Raw genomic sequence first — 27,800 nt, 5'->3', positions numbered from 1 at the left:
TTCGCATTCCTAACCACATGTGGATAAACTGTAGTTACATATAGACCAGATATATGTTTACTGTTTATCTTATAATGTTTAGTTATCCTGTCTTTGATTATATCTCTCTATTAAGTCAACTCAACCAGGGCCGGCCCTATAATGGGGCAGACTGGGGCAATTGCCCCAGGCGGCACTTTAGAAGGGGCGGCACTTTGCCGCCCCAAGCGCTTTTTTTTTTTTTTTTTTTTTTTTGAAGCGGAGGAGAGAGAGAGGGGCACCGAGTGGTTTTCGCTTACCCGCTCGGCGCCCCTCTCTCTCTCTCCTCTGCGGCGAGTCTCCCTGCCCTGCCACGGTGCCGGCTTGTAATGCTGAGCGCCGGAAATTGACGTCACTTCCGGCGCTCTGCATTACGAGCCGGCACCGGGACCGAACAGGGAGACTCGTTTAAAGGTAAGTACCGGGGGGGGGATCGTAGATTATGGCGTCGGCAAAGTTTAAAATGCTCGGCGTCGGCGGGGGGGGCGGCGTTTTAAACTTCGCCCCAGGCAGCGTTAAGTCTTCGGCCGGCCCTGAACTCAACGGACAGGGATAAATAATACAACTCAACAAAACCACAGGTAACGGCACTTGGATAGGGCCACGGGAGAAAAACAAGGTTGGAAAGGGGCCATCGGCAAAAAAAGGTTGAAAAACAGCGCTCTATGGAACAAGTAAACCTAATTAGTCTCTACCAGGGAGCCAGCCTGCCACTGATAGCTCCTAGTGATAAAATATTTCCAAAATAGTTCCACAAACTGATAAATCAATTCAGTTATGCTAAAAGTTGTGACGCTAATAACTTCTTTGACTTCTTCTGTTAATATAATAATATAATATAATAATAATAACCACTAATCCAAGGATCTGCAGGAACACTACAAGAATGTTACAATTTATACTTAATAACGGAAACATGTTCATTAGAGCCAAATAAATCCACTTTATTGAATTAATTTACTTTTGTCTAAAATATTGATTGACATTTTAGCACACAGAAGTTATTGCTTTATGATAATAATTGAATGGTATTTGCTACATGACAAGGAACATTACTAACAATCTGCAGCCTACACGACAACCACAACAGTAGAATACTGTTGATCAAATGGCCGGAATTCCTGGTTAGTGCATATTCTTGGGGATAGTTGTAACCTGCTTGCTTCTTTCTCCATTGTGAAACCGCAGCAAAACACATATTTTACTATTTCAATGTGTAGTCATGATATTATTACAGCAGTGAGGATGCTTTGGACTTGTGTCTAACCGTTGTAATCATCATGTGTGGTCACTGAGTGGCCAGTAGTTAACGTCCTTCCATTCATCACTGATGAATGAATCCTGTTATGAGGATTGAAGAAGGGTGTAGATGGTGTGTTTAGGTTGCAGAGTGATGTGAAAGTGATGAAATTATAGTAAGGGGCTCCTGCCTCTGCTTCTTTTGGGAACAAGGCAACGCCCCAGGTGTCACCAGCAAACATAAAAATATTTTGGGGCAAAGTATACCATTTTGTTGGATAAACCATTGATATTCATAACTTCAGAGTATTGCTAGCACGTAACATGTCTTCGTGGTTACCAAATAACAAACTTGTATGTGTGTTGCCTGTTATTGGCATATATGTAGAATACATAGTTCAGCATCCTAAGATGACAATTCATCACGTTCGCAGGAGGTGTTTGTTACGAGTAAAGGTGTATCACTGTGCTACCATCATCCTCTTCTTCAGAGAGCCACCTTAAAAAAATACATGTATATAGTGATTCAGTTTATGCAAAATATTTTAGGTAGAATTATTGCAACTGTGTTAATTGGTTCAAAAAATGCACTTTTTAAGGACCTAACGGCATAATAATAGGGGACGGTAAAGTAGATATCAGGAATAGTTATAGAATACTAATGCTAAATACTAGAATGCTTGCAAGGGGCATACTCATATCCCTTGCTGAAAAAAAGAGAGACTTTTTTTAGTGGTGGGTGAGATTCATTTTCTACCTTCTCCAATACCCCATCAGTGGTAATAATCCCGTCCGGTGACTCCAACCTTGTCTCACCCACCACTTCTTATGATTTTTATGGGGGTTCCTGTAGTATCCACTATCCAGGGGTTTCTGGGATTTAAATAGGGCCACAGAGCTTTATAGAAACTGGGGCCTTTTAGGTGCTAGAGACTTAGCTTTTTTCCCCTTCTTTGCAGAAGGTTTTAACCCCTTAAGGACAATGGGCGGACCCTAAACCCATTGAAAACAATGCATTTGGAGCCCGTACATGTACGGGCTTTGTCATTAAGGGGTTAAGGAGCTGAAGTTGAACATGTATAAAGATAATTGTTTCTATTAAATATTAGTGCAAAACTGCGCACCTGTTTGTATGGTAAATTATAAATAGGGAAACTGCACATAAGGATAGATTTGAATGAGTTTTAAAAAGCCTAACAGTTCCCCTGCTTAGGTTTTCTTGGAATCTGTGAATGATTCAATAACTCTATGATAAAACTATTAATCATTTCAACATCATGACATTATGCCATTTACATAGTAATGATAAATATTTTAAGATAGCCTTGCATGAAATACCTCAATGGCTGCCTCATCATACCATGTGCACTCGAAATAGCCAATTTGTAGATCATGCTTTACCAACTTGAAAATAAATCTATAAATCTAAATTCAATTAACACAAACCTGCTGCATCTGAAAAGAGTCGTCTCATTTGTAGTTACATTTGTGATCTCAATCTTATCCAAGAACCAGCCACTCCCTGGTACGACAAAAGAAAGATTGTGTGTTATTGCCATTGTGGTGACATACACAGAACCTGACAATCCCTGTACACAAATGGTTGTAAATAATGTAGTCATGTTGGCAGTATAGAGACATGATACAGTAATGCACTGTGTTTGAGAACATGTGGATTCTTTACAATTATCAATTACATTCTTGAGGTCTTGAGTGTTAACTAAGTCATCTTATGATGATGCTGGGCCACTGAACTTAACAGAAACGTATACTGGCATTCTGAGTTGTTGGAGAAAAACAAATACACAGAGAAACGAGACAGGAAGAGAAATCGTTTGGTAGGGAACATGTGAATGAGCAGGAGAAAAAACGGAAACATAGTTCATAAAATAAGGAGAGGTTAAAAGACAGGAAGAGAAAAGTCAAGCATTAGCAAGAAAGATGACAGCTGGGAGCAACTGTATATGTAATTAATCATTTGTGTAGCATTTTTATATGTATTTGTTTATACTAATGGTTCACATTCTTTTTAATATGCTGATTACACTTTTACTTTTCATAATAGAGATGACCTTAAACTTGTTGGTTTTGACACCCTCAGTTAATAATGTTTGGCCTTTAGTCGTTCAATCTGTTTAGCTATTGGTCTTTGTGCTTCAAAAATACATCTAACATCTATAACAGTCCATTTATACGCTTTTAGATTTTGTTGTTTTTTTATTATATAAAATCTTTATTTATATTAAAAAAAAAAAGAAGAAGGCCTACTATATAAATACCCACAGGATTCACAAAGCTTAGCAATCCCTAACTTGCTAGACAGAAAACAAAAGCAAATGGGGGTTAATAACGGATGGCAAAAGTGCAACTAAGTGTGTCCTTCCTCTTCTATGGTCCACCAATTCTGCAAGATAACACATAATCAAAAATGCCATAACTTGTCCCCCACACTGAGGAGAGAAGTAATTTACACCTACTAGCCTATCTCACTCTCATAAATTCCTGAGGTGCCTTGATAACAAAAATAAATAATTAATTAAACCCAATGCGGGTTTCCACATAGCATCACCCTATGTTTCCTCAGGGGATTGGGGTTATCTTGTACAATTAGTGGACCATGCAGCATATGAAGGCAACCATGAGAGTTAGCATGACTGCAAGTGTGTCCCACTCAAGACACTCAAAAACAATATACAATATTCATGAACATGTAAGGTATCCAACCAAAAATCAGCGATGTACTGCCACTACCACCACACCCAACATTTATGACACCCAATCAAGCTATGGCAGTCTATCAGGATGTGGCCCCCATCAGTATGACACATTATGACCCATACTAAGTATTTTATAGAGGTAGCTCTCTGCTGCAAGAACAGGTCCTATTTTCTTAAAAATAAATATTTCCTTAAATAAATGATGCTTCCCTGACCAGCCTTTTAAAAAGATTTGATTGTCATATTAAAGAGATACTACTTTATTGGGCATGACCAAACCACATGGGAAAAAGTGTTTCTATCCAACTGGCAGCACCAACAGCTATCTGATATTATTATAAATAAGACTGAGGTCCACTTTTGGAAGAAATATAGTCAGGATAAAGCCTGTATGCCACTGTTCGCCAGTAAGTGAAAAGTCTCCCAACATTTTGTAAAATAAAGAAATGGAGCAACTTAGGAACAAAACGTCATTATACATCACAGAAATCAAACGGGAGTGTCTATTCCCCTCTAAAACATACCGTTCAAAAAAGAAGATGCCTACCCTTGGCGTTTTGACACAATGTGTGGCAACTGGTGGTAGGTTGTCAGCCTGGCTAGGCACCCTTACACGAAGATTGGTTTCACCTCCCCATCCCCTAGTATATCCTCAATCCTGACATTGCCTTCTGGGAACAAATTACTAAAATGTTGGATTCAGTGATGGGTAGAAAACGAGGGTTAACCAAGAGAGGCATGCAAGGAGAAGGGAAGGCCATGAACTGGAATTGCTGACAACACATATCCCAAATCCTAAATCTGTAGACAATTTAGCAATGGAATTCTTCAATGAGCAGGGACATCCTAGTTTACAGAGAACAATATATGTGTAAGGCGGATAGCCAGTGCCTGATGTCACAAAATACATATATTTGACTCTGTGGATGATGTAAACTAGTTAAAATAATTTTGAAAATGAAGATCTTCTAAAAACTTTCTATAGCCCTTGTCAAGTGGTTACTTGAAGCAAATTCTATAAAATTGCCATAAAAATCTTTTTACAGATATAGACATTTGGGTGCCCCTTTGCAAGGTTTAGGTTTTCCTTGTTATCAATCCTGCTGTATTATACAAAAGTTGTCAACTTACCGAGTCCTTTGCCATCATGGCCTACTTCAATATGTAAGATTCTTCCCAAATTTTTTGATAGAATTCTAAATGTATCAACCTGAAAATTAGCAAAGAAAAATGTATAATTTTGTACAAAAAATATGAAATGTGACGGATTACAAATATGGGTGATATCTATCTACAGTGAATAATGAGAATTCTAAAAATTGTTAGGAAATATGGCCTCTGATATACAAGCAAATCCTACATTTGAAATTCATCTTGAGATAACTTTGCAAAATACCGTAGCCAGACACTTAAGGGAATATCTTGTTGGCTCCTCCAGTGATCTCTAAGTAATTGGGATCTGACAGGAACAACTGGGAATTAGAGATGATTAGGCTAATTCTACAGAGAAACGTTCCAAATTATTAGCATGACTGTCCCGTTAGGGAGCTGTTTCTATTGTTAGTTGATTTATTATTATTTTGTTAAATACAGATGACATATATATACTGTATATGTACACAACGAAAGGCTAGGATGTATGTATATATATATATATATATATATATATATATATATATATATATATACACACAAATAATAAACTCACAATGTTAGTACTGAAAATGTATAACCATACGCTCCATGTGCTCCAGACATCTCCAGTCATTTTAGATACGTTTTGACACAGGAGTTTATTCTCTAAAATAGGAGTTTGTAGGTGAGTTTGCGAGAGAGTGGTGGCTTCATCCTACACTGGTTATTGTGAATTATGAGGGGTCAGCCGAGGTATGTTTCTACTATATGGTCCTACATAATGTATAGTGAGGAGGCATAGTGAAGAGAATTCTCACTGATTAAACTAAGCATTACGCAGGTTGAGCCCTTCTTGAAATCAGCTATAGTGAATCACAATCATCTGAATATGTTTTTGAAAAATGCAATATAAGAAGGATTAATGTTGTTTAATGTCCAGCAACAAAAAGCAATAGAAATGATTTGAATGCATGTTTCCCTTAGTTAACACTACATACTTCTGATACATTTTCCACAATGCAACAAATGCTAATTGCATGGTATGCTCCTTGGGGATCATAGTGAAAATCTGGTATCTATGGTGTAATTGGTAGTTGGATAGATTAAGAACACTTGCTTGTGATATATTATTTTTAAAGAGTAAGCTGCATATAAATCTGTATATGGTTGATGACATACATTTATACAATTGAGAGTAAAATCAAAGAAAGGTACCAGTGAGTTTTGTATGACTTTTATTATTCATGAAATACCAATAACAAAAGTTATGGTGGGTAAAAGTGATGGAAAACCCTTCCACTTAAAATTAAGGGGGTAGTAGAAACATTATTAAATACTAATCTACAAACACCAAACAAGCCAGAAGGCTTGTTTTTTCCCTCAGAAATCTCATGGTGCTGCCACAAGGGATTCTGGGTAGGCGCATGCAAATAAGGTCAACTATGATCACATTTTACATTTGACTGGTTTGGAACTTAGCCATATAGATGTAGTGATGTCACAAATATAGATCCAAATACTTTATACATTTATACATTGTAAAACACCCCAAATGCAATGTCAAGTATACAGGCAACACATACCCTCCTAAATAAATGTATGCCACATTTATTTTATTAGTTATATCAGGGAAGCACTAGTAAACGCCTCTTCTGTGAAGTCAGAAATTGACAAGAAGCCAGATAAGAGGGGTACAGTATCCTTGATGTTGCTCTGATTTGAAGATTTTGGGCTATTTCCTTAACATTTGGGGTCTATAGAGTTATCATGGCTTTAGACAACATTTACACCCTGAATGTATCCTTTCTATGCTCCTGTAATTACTGACTCTGTTTATTCGCCAAAATATTTGGACAGGATAAGATAACATGCAATGAGCATAATGTTAGACAACCGTATTGTGACATTATATTTTTAAGCCACTTGACTGATCTTGCACCTTACCCTGAGTTTAATGATGCCAGTCTTCTCCTGCATGATGTCATTGCTCGATATTTAAGTAAATATGTCAAATGGTTTCTCAAAGACTGTTCTAATTTTGTTGTGATAAATCTTGTCAATAATGACACAATGTCTTCTTATGAAAGAAAAAGACTAACATGTTCTTACCATTCCCCTTTCAAAAGGATTATGGTCCTCCAATGGCTGTGTTAGCTCAACTGGTCCAAATGAATCCCATTCACCAAATAAATGTATATGTACGTGGGCATCTGTGCCTGCCGATGTCACATCACCTGTGTACACTTTAATCAGATGTTCCACTAGCTCATCTTTCACAATTTCCTTCCGATCAAAGTTAAGCAATCTAATGTGGTTGGATTCTTGTTCTTCATGAGCAACTTCTGACAAAGGAACTTTCCTCCAAATAGCTGGTTCATTGGCAATAACTGAAAAGTCCCTAGGAGAGGCAAATTATTTCAGTTAGCAGAAAGCTATATTTTGAGGAGTTCTGTAAATATATGCGTTTAAAATTTGTTTTTAGTTATAAATTCTAACAGGGTAAGCACATCAGATCACAAACTAATGTGTATGAAATAAATTCTCAACCTACTGGTTTAATTCAAATATGTACACCTCCTGCTTTGAAGACTCCTGTATTTGGATCTTCTTGATATGAAGTTGGCAATCTGTAATGCATAGACACAGATGGTTACATGTCTCAAATGTAAACTCTAAGGTGAATACACTGTGCTGAAAAATGTATACATTATTTATTATAATTTATACATTGATGTAAAATTGTAAAAAACACATAGCCTCACTACTGTCCACTGGGCACAGTCTATGTTCTCACAAAAAATGATTAGCAAACACTCCCACAGGGTAAGAGTAGTTTCATCGTAATCACGAGGAGCTTGTGGGGACCCAATTTTTATTTAATGTAATTATTACTGTTTTTATTTTAACATGTGGGAACGAATAAGACGCATGTGTGTTGGAGGCTGAGATCAACAGTGACTCACACATTTTTTAGTCCCATGTAGAGCCGCAGGTACATTGTCGGACCGCCCGCTCCGCCCGCAACACCCGAAAAACCGCCCGCACCTGCAAGTTTTTTGACGGGTTCCACATGTCAATGCAGTTCTCTAGTCCCATGTACTCACAAGCACATGAATATATCTATTTAAGTTTCTTTACAAATCTCTCTACGAGTCAAGTTTCTTTTCCTCAACCTTGTACAACTCCTTGATTTTCCTTTGCTATATCCCATCCAGGGCTTTCCTTTTTGTGTTTTTAATGGTCATCCATTGGGCATACTTTCTACTTTCTGTCTTTTTTCCAACAAACATTTCTTTCTCTGATCATGCACATTTCCGCTATATATATAAATCCTTGTTCTGCATCCATAAGTTTTACTTTATTTTTCCCTAGTATGAACATCTCATCCAACGGACATCAATAGGTTTCTTTTCTATGTACAGACAAGGACACAACGGAATGTATTTTCAGCCAAAGTTCAAGGCTGGTTTTTGTATGCAAGGTGTTCTTAGTCACAGATAGTCCCCAACTTATCTTCGGTACCATGATATAACCCAAACGAGCCATCAGTGGCTATATCTGCACTGAGTGATGAGCGCTATTGGGTTCTGACTGAAGAGCAGCACTGGACAAAATTCTGAAAAGAGGGCGATAATACTTTCATTCTGAGAGTCCTAACTCTATCACGTATGATACAGCCGTCCATCAATTTCCCAGGGTGTTCGGTTTATTGAACACAGAGTAGGTTGAATATATATTTTATCCCTATGTACATTTAAATATAACAGCCCTTTGTAAAAGCATTTCTGTCCTTTATGTTTAGCTCCTGTGTGTTCTTTCTTTCCTCCATCTTGTCCTCTCATGCTCTTCTTTTTTCTTTCAGTACAAAGTCAAGATTTAACCCTATATTTTTGTCACTGCTGTCTGTTTTCTTCTCCCTCTCAACTACATTGCACTAATTTCTGAACTCTCCTCACGCCCCATCCTGCCCATTAAGATGTCCCTGATCATATATGTTGTTTACTTGCCTTCTCTCTCCATTTTCTTTTCATTTTATTTGATAATTTGGTATAAGATATCTTAACTAGAAATGTCTGTTTATTTCTGAAGTTAAAAATAGCATGCTCATTAACAGGATGATGCCGGATCTCTCCATAAACCTCTAAATCTATATAATAAATCACAATACATTTTCACATTTTCTGTTCACAATAACTTAAACATACCATTTTTGCTGCTCATTGAAATGTCAATGTGGAAAATTTCTCCAATCTCCACCGCATTTAATACACTGGTAAATAACTATGAAAGAATAGAAGGACGTTTATTGTAAAAGATAAATACCAAGTGAAATGCGTGCATGTCTGGTTTATATCACAGCATTTTAATTAAGTCCTCCATTAGTTACAGGAAATTGAATGTAATGCGTTTATCACACTTTCCCAGCCACAATGTCAGACATAGCGGAATACCATTTTAACAAACTGGGTATTGATGTCCATTTATGTAATGTCCGATGAAAATAATAACTAACACTAGGCACAATAAGAAGTAAAGTCAGTACATTCAACCATTGCTGTATAACATATGTAGAATTAACCATATCGTATTTCAACAAGGATATCTAGACAGACTAGATCAATAAAATCAATAAAATGTAATAGATCAAGCCTTGTGGACAGCCTTATGAACATCCAATGCATGCTTAAATTCACTAAATGTATCAACTTCTATCACTGTCGGAAAGCTGATCTGCTTATCTATCACACTCTAATTAAATAGATATTTTCTTACATTATTTATCTAAGGCTCAGACTGCCATATTTCACAATATGAACTCCTGTCCTGGGATTATGTCTCTTAAATAATGTATTTAAATATTTCTGCCATATCCCCCGCTCACTGATCGTTCCTACAAACTTTACATGTTGAGATCCTTAAGTCTTTCCTGATAATTTCCTTAACTGAATCGAGATAATGCCATATCCACACTTAAAAGGTAATATATGTATACACAACAACATATCATACAGAAATACACATGTAATATGCACAGCATCTATACAGCCCATCTAGTGGCTGGAATCGGCGGTGAATCTGTTCACAGCCAGAGGTGTCTGCTTTTTCCTACCAGACCAAATCTGCTGATTTTAATCAACCCACTGGGAAATCTCCCTATCTCTCGGACTACAATTTTCCGTGGAAGATAGACTCCAAATCGGAACAGATGTTTGACACGCTGTTAAGTCCATACGCTATTAAATCCATACCTAAATCTCAGCGGACTTTCTAAAATATCACTGCATTAAAGAAAAAAAATTTTGGGTCGATGCTGGTTTATTGCAATCATTACACTGATAATTACCATAATCATTGTGGAAAATTATTGTGACCATTACCTCTTCCCCATTTTCATCTTCTGCATTTTGCCATGTGAGATGTCTGTCTCCTGAGTCCCCTTGCTTGCCGTGTAAGCATAGAGACAGATCCACACCAGCTCCCTGGTTCAGGTTTCCAGCGGCAAAAACAGTGACATAATATTTAACCGCTATAATAGGAAAGGAAAATATGTTTAAATTCATCAGTGTACTGAATCACATACAGATTTTTTTTTACAATAGGCAAAACACATGGAGCAGTGTCCTAAATGTGGTGCAATCGCTATGGCAACCAAAAAAATGGTCCTCATGATTTTTCCATATTTGTCACTACTGGAAAAAACATACAATGCTAAGCTCTGCTCTCCGGGTATGTAGTCTGTGGATATGTGAACTCACCAATTCCTTACACGCATGTCTGTTACACAGTAAATAAATGCTATATACTAATTCTGCAGAGAAATAAGCCAGTGATGATAACACATCGCCCATGCTAGTAATGAATAATTGAAAATGCACATTTGCTGCAAATGTCTAACTCGCCATCTAACTAAACAAGTAAATGAATATATAGAGGTCTATGGCTACTTCATCCAATGTAAAAATAACGATGATGATGATTATTATTACTCATGCGTAGAAAAGAAATAAGCATAGCTCAGAAAATAATGAAAAGTGCAAAATGCAAAATATATTTAAGCTTGCATGTGTATAAATATATTATTTGTTGGTGAACAAGGTCAGTTTACATTTACATTTAAAATGTCTGGCATTCTTAACACATATATAATTGCAAAATATTTATCAATTAAAGAAATAAAATGCAATCTAGAAAGGTTTTGTATTCTGATCACGTAAAGTAACAGGAATTCTCTTAAAACACAGGTCATGATCCAGTTGGAACTGGAGTCAGTGTAATAATATTATACAGGGACTATTTGTCACATTACATTATTTTTAATGTTTTTCTTTTCCGAATTAAAAGTGAAGTTTCCTCTGATTTTTTGACCTTTATCAAATATTTACCGAATTTCATGCTTTGTTCTTGCTGAAGAGGTTACAGAACATGTATAGGGGAGAAACTTAAGCAATGATTACAATTCTTCCCACAAACCACCAGTAGCTAACCTTCTATAAAGGTTACCATGCTCTGGCAAATGTACAATTGAATTTGTTTGTTTTTATAATGGTTTCAAACAGATGGTTGTTGGGCTAAAGCAAAAGGTCATAATTATTTAGTCTATTAAACTGGATGAGAAGATCAGCAAAACAGGAAGTGAAAAGTCCAACATGAAATGATGTCCCCCTGGACTGAAAAACCTGAACTATAAACACTGTAAATGTTTGCATTTATATATATGAATTCATATATTTTTTTATAGATTTAGGTTAATAAATTCTGAACCAAAATTAACTTCCAGCAAAGCATACATCAGGGAAGTATTTATTCACTGGGAAGTGTTTAATCTGGCTGGCTCCCCTAGTAAACACAAAAGGACAATTAATAAAGCGTTTAAAATAGTTGTATTAAAATAAGTACAAATTTGTAGAGTCAATGTATATAATGAATTATGGAATGCAGGAGCTGGAAACATTACAGGTCACTTTAAATGTTCTTTTGTTGCAAAGATTATATGACCAATAATTGTAACTTTCCTTGAGTGATTTACAAGTTGTGTATCTGCAAAAGTGGAATTTGTGTAATGTTACTGTAGAGTCTACATGACAGGTGTGGGTATGTTCGCACAATACAAACTCTTTCGGAAATGAATGTCTTTCATGTCTGTCATGGATTTCAAATCAATAGTTCTCATCAAAGCAAAGTCTAGTCACTCACTGCCATCAAATCTCGAGATTTATGAAAGTTTCATAGACTCAGTGGTGACAAGTTTCTATTGCAAGTTTGTACCTCACAAATTGATCTGTATCCTTTGCTTGGCATTTAGAAAGCACACTGTTCTAATGCAATTTCCTGATATACACTATAAAGATGTTTCCTATTAAACAGTCTTATCACTTTTATACTTTTGTTTTTCTTGAAAACAAAAATCAGCAGTGGTCTTTTTCATTCCTTACAAATGATAAAAATTTCTCTGACAGATTTAAACATGTGATCTGTTGCATAATTTTTCCTATGATTAACTGCTTTATGGTCAATACTTAGCTATACTTTAATATCTGCACCTTCTACTATATTGTGGTTTAGTGGGACAAACCGAACAGTAAGATATCATTAATTAAATTAACATCAACTTAGGTTAAATGCTCTTGAGTTTGAAACATAACATTTCTTGTGAAGTTGTTTCAAGTTGAGGGTGAAAAAGGAAGATACGTTCATCACGTTATGCTATTTGTTGAGCATTTAACCAGGAGGAATGTTCTTGTTCCTCTTGAGCAGATGGTTTAATTTTGTGGAGTTGAAGCCCTTAACTCACCTGACCAACTGCATTCAATATAAGTGTCTGTGAATGGCCAAGTTGCTATACTTTCATTGTAAGCTAGTTCTCAAATGATAAGTAATGCCATGATAAAATTACTCTAGAGCACATGGAAACAGGGGACATATTTTGAGGCACTGTTCCAAGTTCATTCAGGGACAATGTAGTGTGTCAATTACAACTCTTAGTCTAGTAGTACTGCCTACGGTAGGCTGGTTGCCACTTGGCAGCTCAGTCCTCTGGATGGCAACTCAGTCCCAAAATGGCTAGGTGGCAGCTCAGCCTCTGGTTGGCTGGTTGGCAGGTGGCAGCTCAGCCTCTGGTTGGCTGGTTGGCAGGTGGCAGCTCAGCCTCTTGTTGGCTGGTTGGCAGCTCAGCCTCTGGTTGGCTGGTTGGCAGGCGGCAGCTCAGCCTCTGGCTGGCTTTACATGTTTGCTACTGGCTGCTGCAGAGCTGCTCTGAACCACTTACAATGAGTCAGCCACTGTATGTTGGAGCCAAGGTATTATTTCAGAGAGTATACCGCTAAACTAAACAATACACAAATACTGAAGAGCCTGTCTTTGGAACCAAATCTTACCTTTAGTATACATGTCAAATGACCTGTTTTTGTGTTTTTGATAGTCCCGATTTGTGTGCAAGAATATATTTACAGTGATATATCTGTTATTTTCACATAAGGAATATGTGTAAAAAATGTTTGCAGTTTATTATATATGGTTAGTAATTTATACATACGTATTTTTAAAAAGTTCCTGCTCGTTGAGAAAACAATACAAATCTGTTCTTTATGACTACTTGTTTTGTTTTCTTTTTCTATTTCTTAACGGATGCTTAACATGTATGAACTTTCTAAGTAGCCAGTAATTGGTTGCACAAATACTAAAAAAAATGCACTGCGATACTTTCTTGATAACTTTCACGAGAGTAAGTGTCCCTGAATGGCGGTTAGGAAATGTGGTCGAAGAATAACAACTGATCGACACAAGTAAAAGTTGAATGAGGCCCTGGTAAGTTTGATTTCTGTAGTCACTCATTGAGTTGTTTCAAGTTACTCTTAACAGCTGATAATTTGGTAAAGACACTACAGCTTGTTCAATTTATTAAGAATTATTTAACCACATCTTGTCCAGGTAAGAAAGATTAAAAAACCTGGTTTAGTGTTGAGGAAAAGGGCTGTTCTTTCGTCTCATAAATGATCTTGCACATGTATCTGTTTTAGTGCAGGTGCATAAGACACGGAAATAGCAGAATGGAAGATTGCAATACATTATATAAGGCACACTCAATCTGTAGGTGTATTCATATCACAGTGTGTGCCTTAATACGACACTTTAAAACTACACCATATACTTCAAACCTGTAACTATAACAAAATATACCTGTAAGAGTGGATTTTAGAGGCCACTCAACTGGGACTTCAATCCATCTGTCTCCATTCATTGAAAGAGGAAGATTTCGATTTATTGAGTAGTTAAACATATCCAAGGTTTTTGTATTCTGCATTTTTAAGTGGTGGAAATATAACCGGTCTCTGTTTTCGTTCAATTTTTCAAAACCCAATCGCACTTTATATAATTCTCCCAAATCATTCATCAGATTGACCTAGAAAAAATAAAATATATTTTTAAGGTATTTATTTTTTTTAACATTTTATAAGAAAGCAAAATTCTCCCTCACACACTAAACTTTTTTTTGGTATTTTTTTATGTTTGGGTTGCGAGGCAAGGAAGGGTTTTAATGTATATTTCAAATGGGAGGGGGACGAGGTATTTTTACATCTTTGAATCTTGTTTGCATTGTATTTCATTTTATTATTTATATATTTATTTGAAACTTTTCAGCTGGGTGATGCCTCTTATGATGTCCTGGTGTCCGTTTAATTATATAATAATTTTTTATTTTACTTTCTATTCTATTTTTTTATAGCATTGTTTCAATGCTCACACTGCAAGCAGAGCGTGGCCAAACTTTTATTTCACGGTTCTCTGTTCTTCAAGTGTAACCAGTGCCAGGAGCCAGCATAACAGTATGTCCCATGGCTGTGATGTGGTTATAATGAATCTTACTAACCCAGTGTTCAAATACATTTTACACAGGAGTGGCAAAGGTCTTTCATTGGCTGTACATTGGTAAATTGGTAAGAATTCAGTATGCATTATGCAGGGTTATTTTCGCAAGAAACTTTGTGTGGACTGACCCTAATTTATCATTAAGAAAACACGATGTTATGTTTCTTCTCAACTTAGGTCACCCATTGTGAGTGTCACTGATTTATAATCAATCTGTACCAAGCTCAAATGCAAATTTTCTTTATAATCTTACATATCTTTCCCAAATGACCTACCACAGCAGTAGCGACAGAATCTTTCCATGTTAAAATCCCATGGACTTTCACATTATTATTTATATAGGTCAATAAAACTATAGAACTAGGATGTATTGAGGCAGTTCTGTCAATATACATACACATTTTTCCTTGCCTGAACTTAATTTGCCTTGTTTTATGTTTGCTTGTAAATCTTTCTCAAATCAGTTTTAATCCTCTATATTTTATTTTCTTTCTGTTTCCTTGTTTATGTTGTTGCAATGGAAACACTACATGTACAACAGGAATGACAATTGGTAGCTCTCCAGCTGTTGGAAAGCTACCAGCTGGCCCTCTTCGCAGTAACGTAATACTGTTGATGGGAAAGTTAACCGTTTCAGTTCACCTACGACAATATGTTTTACATGTGCAACAGAGACAAATATTAAGCCTTGACGCTAGATACAGCTTCCATGATCTTCAGCGATCCATACGAAGACAGCAAAAGATTTCAGCCACGGGCTGGCTAGGGTGATGAAAGAACTCTCATGTAATCAGCCCATTTGCATTAAGAAGGTCTGATGTAGTATATTGCACCATGCCAGATGTCTTTTAAAAGAAACATTTCATGTTCGGCACTTACAAAACAGGACATGTGGCTTGAGATAGGACACGGTGGGGTAGCTGCCCTGGGCCATTTACATTAAATACAACATAAATTACATAAACAATGTTTTACATTTGGTTGGTTTAAACACACGCTTCTGAGAAGTCTCCCCCACCAAATAATTTCAAGCAGTTTGCTATTATCATTATTATTATTATTTAGCATTTTATGATTACAAGACAAAGGGCCTCCAATTAAATTATAGTTCTTATGCATGAACAATTTGCTATTTTTCTATTATACTCAGCTTTTTCATTTTGATAACACATATGATCATTATTATTGGCAATGTAGCAACCTTCAGTCATGTTAGACCATTGGTTTTAATTGCAGATAAATATTAATGAGGCTCTGAGAAAAAAGCAAGGTTTTAAGTTTAAACAAAGGCACTGTTTCAGTGAATACTGTTCAGAAATAATTTATAGAATGTTATGGCATTAAACATTAATCTAACTATTATTGCAGGTAATGAGTCTGCATGCAATTTATTACTTTGATTCATTTTCCTTTGAAAACTATTGTGCCCAGAAATTAATTACTACGCTTGAGTGTTTAGCAATAAATAACCGTACCTTGTAAGTCATCAGGGTCTTAACTCGAGATAATGTCCCTTTCTCTCCAACAATGAAGCTGGACTTGCCCTTGTCTCCATAAAGCACAAAAACCAAATCACAGGCGTCTTCCGGTGGACTTGTAATTGGCTGCTGGATTTCCTCATTAGACATAGTCAAATAAATTATCCACTCGCCATCTATGTTAATGGAAACCAAATATAATTAACATTTGTCTTGGCTATCAGGAAAGCTTTAATGTATGTATGTATATATATATATATATATATATATATATATATATATATATATATATATATATATATATATATATATATATATATATTCCACCCCTCAGATAATAGGTACAAAAAGTCTATAGCATTTGCTCCTTGGTTCGTTCTATGGAAAAGCAGTTACTTATAAATGTTTATAAATGTCAGCATTATATCAGCTGCTGTATGTGTGAAAAATCAAAGTTGAGTGATTCATACTTAGGGTTCTCTTGACTCAGCCTGGAGCTTTAGTGTCTGTTACCTGATCGCAGCTTCAGCATATCACGGCTTTTCATATAAAAAAAAATCCTTTTAAATTTGGCTGTGCTGGTGTATGCTTGCTTTTATGTTTTATATTTCTATATAGATTGTTCTAAATATATGAAACAAAGCCAGTAGACTTGAGGGCACTGCGCAAGCTCTATGACACGTTTTGCTTCAACATTAAAAAATAAATACAGATAAATTCTTGAAAATGTTAATGTGTACAATAAACAGCCACTAAAAACATGTTTGGGCCTCGTGGGCTCTGAATACCTGTGGTGGCTTTTGTGTAGGATTTTTATCTTCAAAATAAACTACAAAATAAGTGAATTTGTTAAAGTTAATTAAAGAATATCACCTGATGTCAATGGTTTCTTTCCATAAACTAGAGCTTCTGTACTGTTTCCTTCTTGTGTTTCTGCAGAAGTGAGATCAACAAAATAAAAATGTGCATATTGTAGGCATACCTTTATTTATTTAGCGCTCACAGATGTACTTAACTGTTCACAATATAATAAACGGGAGGTATAATAGAAGCAGTTGGATAATAAGTACAGTAGTCATACAGACTTTTTGATTAGGGTACAATAGGAAATAGGTTCTTCATCGGAAGAATGTAAGGCAGGTTTAATGAATCTTTGTATGTTACTGTGTTGCTACAATAAAAATGAGTTTCTTTAGTTTGCGTTGTACTTAATTGTATTAGGGATTTCCATAAATATGGAGCAGTGAGGGTAAGTGCCTCTAATTTGGACACATGCTGTGGACAGTAGGGTCTCAAAGATGAAATATAGATGGGGGTGACCTTTGAAAGTAAGAACAAAGTTTTTAATGATGTTTTATAGGAAGCCAGAGTATCTCTTTTTGTGGAGGTGTAAGCCATGTTCTGGAGAAAAGAAAGTATTGTGATAGTTGTGTTTGGATTGAAGACGGGAGATTTGTAAATCAGAAAGATGAGTGAGCAAGGAGTTATAGTAGTGTAGATGGGAAATGATTACAGTATGTTCTAAATGTTAGTCTTAATATACAGAGTTAATCGACAGGGATGTACTAAAATAAGTCAGTCACAATGTGTGATCATTGTTTCCAGTCTAATCCATCATCATCCACAGCAGTGCCACGCCCCCCCCCCCAACATTTCAGTTATCCAAATCTGGACATTTACTTATGTATACATGGAAAGAGGTATGCGAGGGACAGGTATCAGAAGTGGGCAGAATTAGCTCCATAAGTGGGTAGGGTCAAGCAGCCGCCATCTCCCCGCAATACAAGAAGAACCCAATTCTCATTGCTCAGCTACAGAGTAACAATGAAAGGGATGCACCATATGTTAAAAAGAATACTTTTCTTTTTTCTTATTATATGTGTGTCATTATTATGAGTTTTAGAACTTCAAACTCATAACTCATCAACCTAGCAATCAATTAGTCATGTGAAGTTGTTAAGTACCTTTTTATTGACATCATTTGCCATACCGCATTTTACAGGCCTACCTTGTAGATCGTATTTTCCCACTGTCATCTGTGACTATCGTTGAACTGTGGTATGATATCTGTACTCTGTACTTATGCCTGACTATTGAAGATTGCCAGCCCTACTTGCTGTACACCTGTGTTGTACTTGGAATTCTGCATGGATTGTTTTCAATAAACGGAGTTAAATAAATTTTTTTTAAAAAGTACCATTTGTGAGTGAGTGTGGGTTTTAATGTTACATTGCTGCCTTCTTTCCGAGCTGAGTATTCCTTTGGTTTACATAATGCAAAAAGTATTTTATTTTAAGAAATACTCATGTTTCAAATTTGAAAACTGTATATTGAAAATTGTGTGCTGATCAGATGTGATTTTGCAGGGAAATTGCAAAATAACTGCAGAGCAGGAAAGATCAGTAAATCATCAATGGCTAAAAAAACAACTTATTATTACCTTGGCAGAGTTCGTGTTTTATACAGAAACAGGAAAACATGAACAGATTTATAAATCAGTATCAAAAAATATTGTTTTAGCACATTTTAGCACACTCATATATATATATATATATATATATATATATATATATATATATATATATATATATATTTATACACATACTTTAAATTCTACTTACCTGTCACTTGAAGAGTCATGGACATCATTTTGTTTTTGTCTTTTTTCCACTGCTGCGGCATGAAAACATACTTTTTCTTGATATATTTTCCATCCTCCACAACCACTTTCTCTAGTTGTAAATTAGTTTGCTGTTCTTTTTCTATGAATAGCTCTTGTATTACACCAATGTCAACACATTCCAATTGAAATTCTGCAGTCTAATTGATAAAGTATTAGAACATAATGTTTAGGAGTAAGCTAATGTTCATTTAATTCATAACACGTACTGGCTATTACTCTCTTCCAGCATTCATTATTATGTAATACCCTCTACGGCTAGAATTTGTTTGTCTTTCTGTTCCCATAAACTGAAATGATAATTAGGCTTATAATGTATATATCTAAGTGTGGCGTTAAAGAGTAATGCATATTAAAATACCTAGATTTTTGAATATAAAAATAGGCAATGTGCCTTGTTAGCAAGTAAATGGCTATATTATAGAAAATTCGGCAAATAAAATGTTAGAATGCTTATGGAGATCTAAGGCTATCAATTTACTCTTTCTTTATTAAGGATAATTTCTCTCAAACTGTGTCTCGAAGTGTGCATGTATAACATTAAGATAGTCTTTATATGCATTGTGCTGCAGGAATTAACAAAAATACAGCTTTTGAACTGTATAAAATATGTATAACCTTGTTTTTCCCTGCACAGCACAGAATATGCATCTTTACAATAGCTATATGTATTGCATATGTAATAATGAAGCTTCAACTTCTTAAGCTGTGACTATAAAGATCAAACTTAAACAAGGACAAAACTATGTATTGTTGGGGGGGGTCCATATTTTGGGGAGACAAGGTAAATGTTCAGATTAACTGATCCAATCAAAGTAATGCACAAAAAGCAAATTTAATCGGCTGGTATTAAAACAACATCATCTTATTACATGAAATGAACGGATTGAGAAGAACTGGGCCCTATGTCTGATTACGGTTTTTCACAGTCAAATATACAGTATACTGTGTAGTAGAATAGGATTGCTTTCCTGACTGCAATATGATATATATATATATATGTATATATATATATATATATAGTTAAGGGGGGTAAAGGACCCTTTCATTGAAATTGCTTGTGATAACATATCATATGTAAGAAGCAATAAGATGCTGTGTTCTCGTAGTCATTGAGCAATGGATAGACTTCGTTTCTCTGGAGTTTATATATTATTTTGAACAAGAATGACTGACTGTATAAAAACACTTATTCAGTATCAATTAAGGGCTGAAAGCTTCCTACTGACTGGTAAAGAAACAACATTTTTGAATGTTTAAAATTAAATAAGAGCAATAAACTCAAACACCAGGGTTCAGATTTAGCAAATACTTTCCTTTGAGACTGCAGTTGCTATGGTACCATCATTTCTACAGCGGAATACAAGATAACATTATGCTAAACATGGGATAGAGAGATGGTACCATTCAGATGAAAACAAACAATTGAATAAAAACTTTGATTTGAGGTTTAACTTACATAAGAGTATGTTATTCCCAGATCTAACCAGTAATGTTCAGTTTAATCTTGTTATATTTATCTACCCCTGTGTACATGCATCAAGGAGCCAAACAGTGGCGACCACTGTTGGACTATGGAGGAGAAGGGCAGCAGCTGGAGTTGGGCTGCAACTTCTAGGTCAGGTAAACGTTATTTTCTTTTTTAATTTTTAAGGAATGTATATAAAGGTAGCCAACAGGATCTTTCCCGTTTTAAAAAGGAAAGAAACATTTTGTAACCGTTGCACACGCTGAAAGTGACCAATCAGAATTCAGCTCGTGCACGCTGATTGAACCTTACTTCAGTCTTCATGCTGGGCAGGGCAACTAGCATGACAGACAATTGCTAAGAAGACAAGGCTATTGTCAGGCCCCATTCAGGCTGCGGAGCTGCTTCTCTCTAGTTTCTCCTGTCTCGCTACAGTTCCCCATTTGCTGTAATCCATTCCTGGATTTCCTTGTGCTCTGCTGTTGGCTTCTGATTCTTATATTTCGGTCCTGCTCTTGGCTTCAGCTCTGTTTCCTTTATAAGGTGTGCCCAACCCATTTGTTATGTTTGTCTCAGTCAGCAGTCTAAAGGTATGTCCTTCTCGGTTCTGTATTTAGATTTAATGTTTAGCTTCAGCTTTAGTGATTCAGTAGGCAGGGTTTAGAGTTAGGACCCACCAAATATTGGAGTACTTTGGTGTAGTGGCGGGCTAAGCATACTATGCCATATGATTCCAATTGTTATCATATAGTCCTAGGCTAGTCCTGTATTTGTGTGTCTGTCTTTTATGCGCCTTTGTCCTCTTTTCCCTGAATCATCTGAGGATCTCAGTTCCTCTCTCCTATCCCCATGTCCCAGTTAAGATATCCTATCCTTGCTTAAAGGATAAGCGTCTGAGGATCTCGACTCCTCACTCCATCCCGTGTTCCTTGCCTTGTTCCCTGTCCTTTGTTGTGTCCTGTACCATGTATGTCTTGTCTGGTATGTTCCTTGCTCGTTCTGTCCCCCTTGCTTGCTGTTACTCTGCTTAGCTTCCCTTCTCCCAGCCTGCAGCTTCCTGCACATTCATCTGTAGCGCTATGTCTCATGCCTGCTCCAGGGTGCCTGCAGGATATCACTTTGTTTTGTTCTGGACAACATCCGATGCTATGTCAGGGCCCTGGTGTGTGGCCGCACAACCCTAGGTGCTCAACACCCTGGAGAGTGCAGTCTCCCTGAACCAGGCCCTGTCCAACTCCGCTCTTGCACAGTTACTTCTGAAATTCCATCATTCGGCGCTGTGGGTCATTACAGTCGTCTGTATGGACCCCGTTCGTGACAGCTATTATATATATATTATATGATATATTATTATATTATATGATATTATAATTATAGGAGCAGTTCCTTTTATATTATATATTAAAATACTCAACAGGTAAGGTAGGTTTAGCGCATAAAATAGATAATCTGTTTAGATTATGTGGAATACAGTTATTACGAAATATAGAGAACATTGTGGGTTATAATAGCGAGTCTGTGTTTTTTTGTTTTTGGTGGACAGTTTACTGGTTCTTGTATTATATTATTATTATGTTATGTAATAAGGTTTACCCATAGCAATGAATGAATGAATATGACAAAATATTGTGGTCTGGTTCTATTAAGACAGGCTAACTGTCAAATATTCAAAGTGTGTAGCATTTGTAATGATTTCCTATTGTGCACCATACCATCTATACCATGATTAAATACTTTGTCAAATCTATGTTATTTACCATCCTTTTAAAAAAATAGCAGATTGCACAGAATCCAATAAAATAGACACTACATGCTCCTCACTACATAATCACTAACGTAGTATACAGACTTTATTACATCGAGTTTAAGCTTGTTTTGTGGGTAGTCTAATTATGTCCTTTACTGCTTATTTAATTCATTGCTCAAATAAAGGTACTGATGCCTCATAAAAGATTTAAGTTATACATATATATATATATATATATATATATAAACTGAACTGAAGACCTTACCTTTCTTTTATTGGTAAAGTCAGTTCTTTTATAAGAAAACGTTCTTCTTCCAGTGTCTCCCATGCTTCCACGTAGAGTGATGAATACTTTTGCGTCTGTAATTATCTGTGGTGATTGAGCAGTGGTTACGTAGACAGCATAGGTCTTCACTACAGGGATTAAAAGACAAATTGACATTAATCAGACTATTTATCAAACTCTACTTCACTCAGAGTGCCTGGGAATTACAGAAAAAAAACATCTTCATTAAACAGCATTTGTCTGTTTTCTTACATTGATACATTTATCCCAAGTAATAGAATTTTACAGCAAGACAGGAGGCTTCATATTTGCATAACCTTCTTTACTGAATAACCTCCAGCAGCAAAGGAGTTAACAACCATCATAAAAGAACCAATCAAAACAGACATGACTCTATATCAGTCCCAACATCTAGCAACTCCTCCTCTTTCTTTGCTGCTTGACCTCCAGGTGAGCAATTTCCAATTACAGTCCTTATCTTATTTTAAGATATTCATTGATTTATTATTGTTTTCACATTTATAGGTTATTTTCTTTGGGTTAGGCCTTTTCATTTGGTTTCTTTCTATTCTGACCGCTTGTTTTCAGTTTAGCCTTTTGTTTCATTTCTAATGGTACTGTTTTTTTTTCGGCTAGGCCTTTTTCCCGTATTTAATTTCCTTATTTATTTTGTTTCCGCTATTTTTCTTACCTTTGTGGGTTTTTCCGTTCACCGCGCGGTTGTATTCTCTGCCGCGTAGCTCTCTGCAGTGGCTGCAGAGAGCAGCGGCGGTTTCGCGCGCTTTTTTATTTTAGCTGCGTACCTCGCGGCTCTCTGCTCCTGCTGCGTCACACGGCGGTTTTCCCTTCTTGGGAGACCCGCCGCGTGTCTTTTCTATTGCGGTGCGGTGCAGTGCACCGCCCGTGAATAGATCTCGGCTGGGTGACGGCTCGCGGAGAGATCAATTAGATTTCTCCGCGGGCGCGTCTCCTGCTCACGGTGTGGTGCCGTTTTCACCGCCTTCGTGTAGCGGCCATCTTTTCTGTCCTGCATTTGGATGCTTACGGCATCCATTTTGTAGGCTTCTGGGCCCTGCTGCACTTGTTATTCTTTATTGCAGGGCCTGTAGGTCGCATTTCACGGCGGTTTTGTGCCGTTTATGTTGATTTTTATTTGCTTTATTCATTATTTATGTTTTAATTAAAATTGTTAAGAAAAAAAAAAAAAAAAAAAAAAAAAAAAAAAAAAATTCTTTTCTATGCAGCCCTGACCTTTGAGTCCTGCCTGAGCACAGTGTGTATCCCTGCTTTATTTGAGGGTAACCCCCTCTATATATATATTGAGGGTAGCCCCCTCTACATTGATTGGCCCTACCCGGGCCCCATGGTTGGTGGTTCCTGAGGGATTCCCTCTCCACCTTTATATTGCCTCTGCTTTCGTCTCAGGGTGAACCCCTGAGCCATTACACGGTGTGGCTGCCTTGTGGGCGAACCCCACTTTTCCCTATTTGTTCATCACTGCCACTCTATCTCACCAAATCCCTTACTTTGTGTTTTCCAGACTACAACTAATATACCTGGAAACATGGCAGATGATTTTGAGACGCCACTACCGGCGGCCCTTCAAGCTTGGCTTCGCTCAGCCCTGACTACGGCTCTACCAAATGCCTTAGCAGAGACACAATCAGCCCGTCAGACACAGACTGTGTCATCTCTACCGAGGGGCGAGGACTCGGATGCTGAAGACTCTCCAGAACAGGAAGTCTCTCGCAAACGCTCCAGGGGTGATGTCCCCTTATCATCAGGCAAGGGGAAAGCCCCGCTTCAGAAATCCACTGTTGCTCCTTTGTCCATGGCTCCTGATCCTGCCGATTCTCCTACCAGGGACCCGGCGAATGATTTTGAGGTTCTGGACGAATACCAGGCTGGTTCCTCCAGCTTTGAGTCTCCATTTTTTGATTTTGGCCGGGATCCGTCTCCTGACCGCCCTAAAGCTTCCACCTCAGGACCGGACGCACCTTTTGACGTATCAGACGCGCTGGGTTGCCCGCTTTTTGACCCACGGGCTCTTCGTCATCCACGTTCGGCCGAGTGGACTCCGTCCGCCCATATAGCGGAATTTATGCGTTTCTGGCTTAGACGCCCCTTGGATAAGGAGGTTCGCCAGCGTTTACGGTCTGAATGCCCAAGACCCACTTTGCCTGAGAAGGTGTCGAACACCCCAGAGTTCGATCAGTCGTTTATAACATTCCTCTCTGGCACTGGACGGGACCCCAGAAAGGGCATCGAGCAAGGCTTACGGGCGGCACAGGATAAATTGCTGGACACTACCGGCCCAATGGCTCAGGTCTTTCAGATGGCCGACGAGGCCTTGACAGCGGGCACCCCTCTAGATGCCCACCTGGTCCGTGAATGGATCCAAAGAGCTTTCTGCCTTATCGGGAATGCTAATTGTGCCATCTCGGCGGAACGGCGGAAAGCCGCTCTCTTCAAGTTGGATGCGAAACTCGCTGACTTGGCTCCCAAGGAACTGGGCCCTGAAGCAAATGGCCTTCTCTTCGGGGAGAAGTTCATGAAGAATCTCAGCCAGCATGTGAATGTCTTCACTTCGCTGAACAAGGCTCGTTCCTCCATGAAAAGAGTTTTCCGTCAAGGAGACCGTTTTTCCTACAGAGCTGGTCGGCAGAGGGGTCGTGCCACCAGCAGAGTTGCCTTCGGCTCCAGGCCCCAGTTTCCTCACGCCTCCACGACCTACCGGTCCCAAGACCGCACCCCATTTTCCCGCGGTTCCTTCAGAGGCAGAGGTTCCTCCACCTACCGAGGGAAGACTTCGGCAGGTAAGAGTTTGTACGCCTTTTCCCCTTATTCCGGTAGCGGGCAGGCTAGCACATTTTTCCCACGCATGGGCGGCGCTCACATCAGACCCTTGGGTTCTAGAGACAGTAGCGGGGTTTCGCTTAGAGTTTGTTTCTCCTCCTTGTCAGGTCGCCCCTCCCTTTTCCCCGCGCTTGCCGTGCAGCTCCAGAGACCTTATCCATGCGGAGCTGGCCTCCCTGCGCGTGAAGGGTGCTATAGAGCGGGCCCGCGGCCCTCCTTGTTTCATCAGCAATATTTTTCTGGTGACAAAGAAGTCCGGGGAGTTCCGCCCCGTTATAAATCTCCGTTCCCTGAACACACTAGTAGTTTACCGTCATTTCAAGATGGAGGGTATCCATCTTTTGCGGGATCTGCTCCGCGAGAACGATTGGTTCACGCGGTTGGATTTAAAAGACGCTTATCTGACGGTTCCGGTCCACTCAGAACACAGGAGGTATCTCCAGTTTCATTGGAAGGACCTTCTCTGGCAATTTACCTGTCTCCCGTTCGGCCTCAGCTCGGCTCCGTGGTGTTTCACGAAGCTTCTGAAGCCGGTCATGGAGTTCCTTCGCGCTCGCGGCGTTCGGTGCATCGTCTATCTGGACGATTTGCTCCTCATGGCTCCCGACAGAGAATCTCTCATTCGGGACACGACCCTGGCAGTCCGACTATTCCAGGACCTCGGATTTATAATCAACGAGACCAAGTCGGTCCTCGTCCCTACACAGTCCATCCAGTTCCTTGGATTCACCGTGGATTCTGTTGCGGCAATGCTTCGCTTGCCACGGGACAAGGTTCTGGCTATCAAAAAGGAGATTCGAAAAATTCTTCGATCTCCTTCTGTCTCCCTCAGGTCACTGGCGCGCGTCATAGGTCTTTTATCGGCCTCCATTCAGGCCATATTTCCCGGTCCCTTGCACTATCGGGCTCTTCAGAGGTTGAAGACTCGGCACCTTCGGACGTCGGGTTCCTACGACCTTTTCGTTCCCCTTTCCGACGAAGCGCGGCTGGAGCTTCGCTGGTGGCTCTCCCACATGGACGCCTGGAATGGCCGGGCCATTTTTGGCTCGGCTCCAGATCTCGTCCTAGAATCGGACGCCAGCCTGCTTGGCTGGGGTGCGGTTTGCGACGATACGGCGACAGGGGGTCTCTGGTCAGACGACGAACGCGGTCTTCACATAAATTGTTTAGAACTCATAGCGGGTTCTTTTGCCGTCCGCAGCTTCACCAAGGCGGTCACTCATTGTTCACTTGTCCTCTGTATGGACAATGTGTCCGCGGTCCGGTACATCAACCGGCTTGGGGGCACAAGGTCTCGACTCCTGACGGAGCTCACCAAAGAGCTCTATCAGTATTGTCTGGACAATCACCTGTCCATTCGGGCGGAGTACCTCCCCGGCAAGGACAATTTGGTGGCGGATTGGTTTTCGCGCCATTGGAGGGATGCCAGCGACTGGCGTCTTCTTCGGGGGGTATTTCTGTCCCTGGATCACTCCCGGGGTCCTTTTCACCTGGACCTCTTTGCCTCCAGGATGAACCGCCAGACGGAAGATTTCTTCAGCTGGCTTCCGGACCCTCTCTCCCTGGCGGCGGACGCCTTCCTCCAGACCTGGCCCCCTCTGGGCGCCTATGCATTTCCCCCATTCTCCATGATTCTGCGCACGCTCCATTACCTCTCCAGGCAGGGTGTTACGGTTCTTGTGATCACTCCGTTTTGGAGGACTCAGCCGTGGTTCCCGTTGCTTCTGGAGTTGTCCTGCGAGGACCCTCTTCTCCTCCCCTCCTCTCCGGACCTGATCCTGGACCCAGAGGGGAACCCTCATCCCCTGATTCTTCAGGACCACCTGGCACTTGTGGCTTGGCTGGTTTCAGGGGATCCTGGAATGTGCCGGGCCTATCGGCAGCGGCTAGGGAATTGCTTTGGGGCTCTTGGGCCCCTGGAACTCGGAAGTCCTATCTCCTGGCCTGGGGTGTGTGGTGTCGCTGGTGTTTGGAACACAATTTCGATCCCGTTACGGCTCCTGTAGTAGCTGTACTTAACTTTTTTGCGCACCTTTATTCTCAGGGAAAGTCTTACCGGTCCATTAATTTGTTCCGGTCGGCTATCTCTGCAGCCCACGTTCCCGTTGCTGGTCTCGGCGTCGGTAAGGATCCCTCTGTGTGTCGCCTCCTCCGAGGGATCCGTATTTCTCGCCCCCCTTCGGCGCGCTATTCCGCCTTTTGGGATGTCTCGAGTGTCCTGGACTTCCTTGAGACATGGCCGGATAATTCCTGTTTGTCTTTACGTCAGCTTTCCGCTAAGACGGCTCTGTTGTTATGTCTGGTTTCCTT

At 39.0% G+C, this 27,800-nt stretch overlaps 1 protein-coding gene across 1 annotated transcript in view; it reads right to left on the bottom strand.

The window, feature by feature from the left end:
• Positions 1–941: 941 nt before the first annotated feature.
• The window catches only part of LOC128496358 (lipoxygenase homology domain-containing protein 1-like), a 54,469-nt gene continuing 27,610 nt past the window's right edge, over positions 942–27,800 (bottom strand). Inside the window, exons 16-27 of the mRNA XM_053465964.1 lie at positions 22,614–22,762; positions 19,075–19,273; positions 17,327–17,386; positions 16,451–16,629; positions 14,286–14,508; positions 10,487–10,635; positions 9,314–9,389; positions 7,660–7,735; positions 7,218–7,506; positions 5,106–5,184; positions 2,704–2,779; positions 942–1,756 (exon numbers count right to left, since the gene is read on the bottom strand). Coding sequence (XP_053321939.1) covers positions 1,702–1,756; positions 2,704–2,779; positions 5,106–5,184; positions 7,218–7,506; positions 7,660–7,735; positions 9,314–9,389; positions 10,487–10,635; positions 14,286–14,508; positions 16,451–16,629; positions 17,327–17,386; positions 19,075–19,273; positions 22,614–22,762 — 1,610 coding nt within the window. The 3' untranslated portion in view covers positions 942–1,701. The remainder of the gene's footprint in view (positions 1,757–2,703; positions 2,780–5,105; positions 5,185–7,217; positions 7,507–7,659; positions 7,736–9,313; positions 9,390–10,486; positions 10,636–14,285; positions 14,509–16,450; positions 16,630–17,326; positions 17,387–19,074; positions 19,274–22,613; positions 22,763–27,800) is intronic.

The sequence above is a fragment of the Spea bombifrons genome, chromosome 5 (assembly GCF_027358695.1).
Source record: "Spea bombifrons isolate aSpeBom1 chromosome 5, aSpeBom1.2.pri, whole genome shotgun sequence".
Classification (NCBI taxonomy): domain Eukaryota; kingdom Metazoa; phylum Chordata; class Amphibia; order Anura; family Pelobatidae; genus Spea; species Spea bombifrons.
The sequence above is the reverse complement of the archived record's forward strand: the minus strand, read 5'-3'. Positions and strand labels throughout refer to the sequence as shown.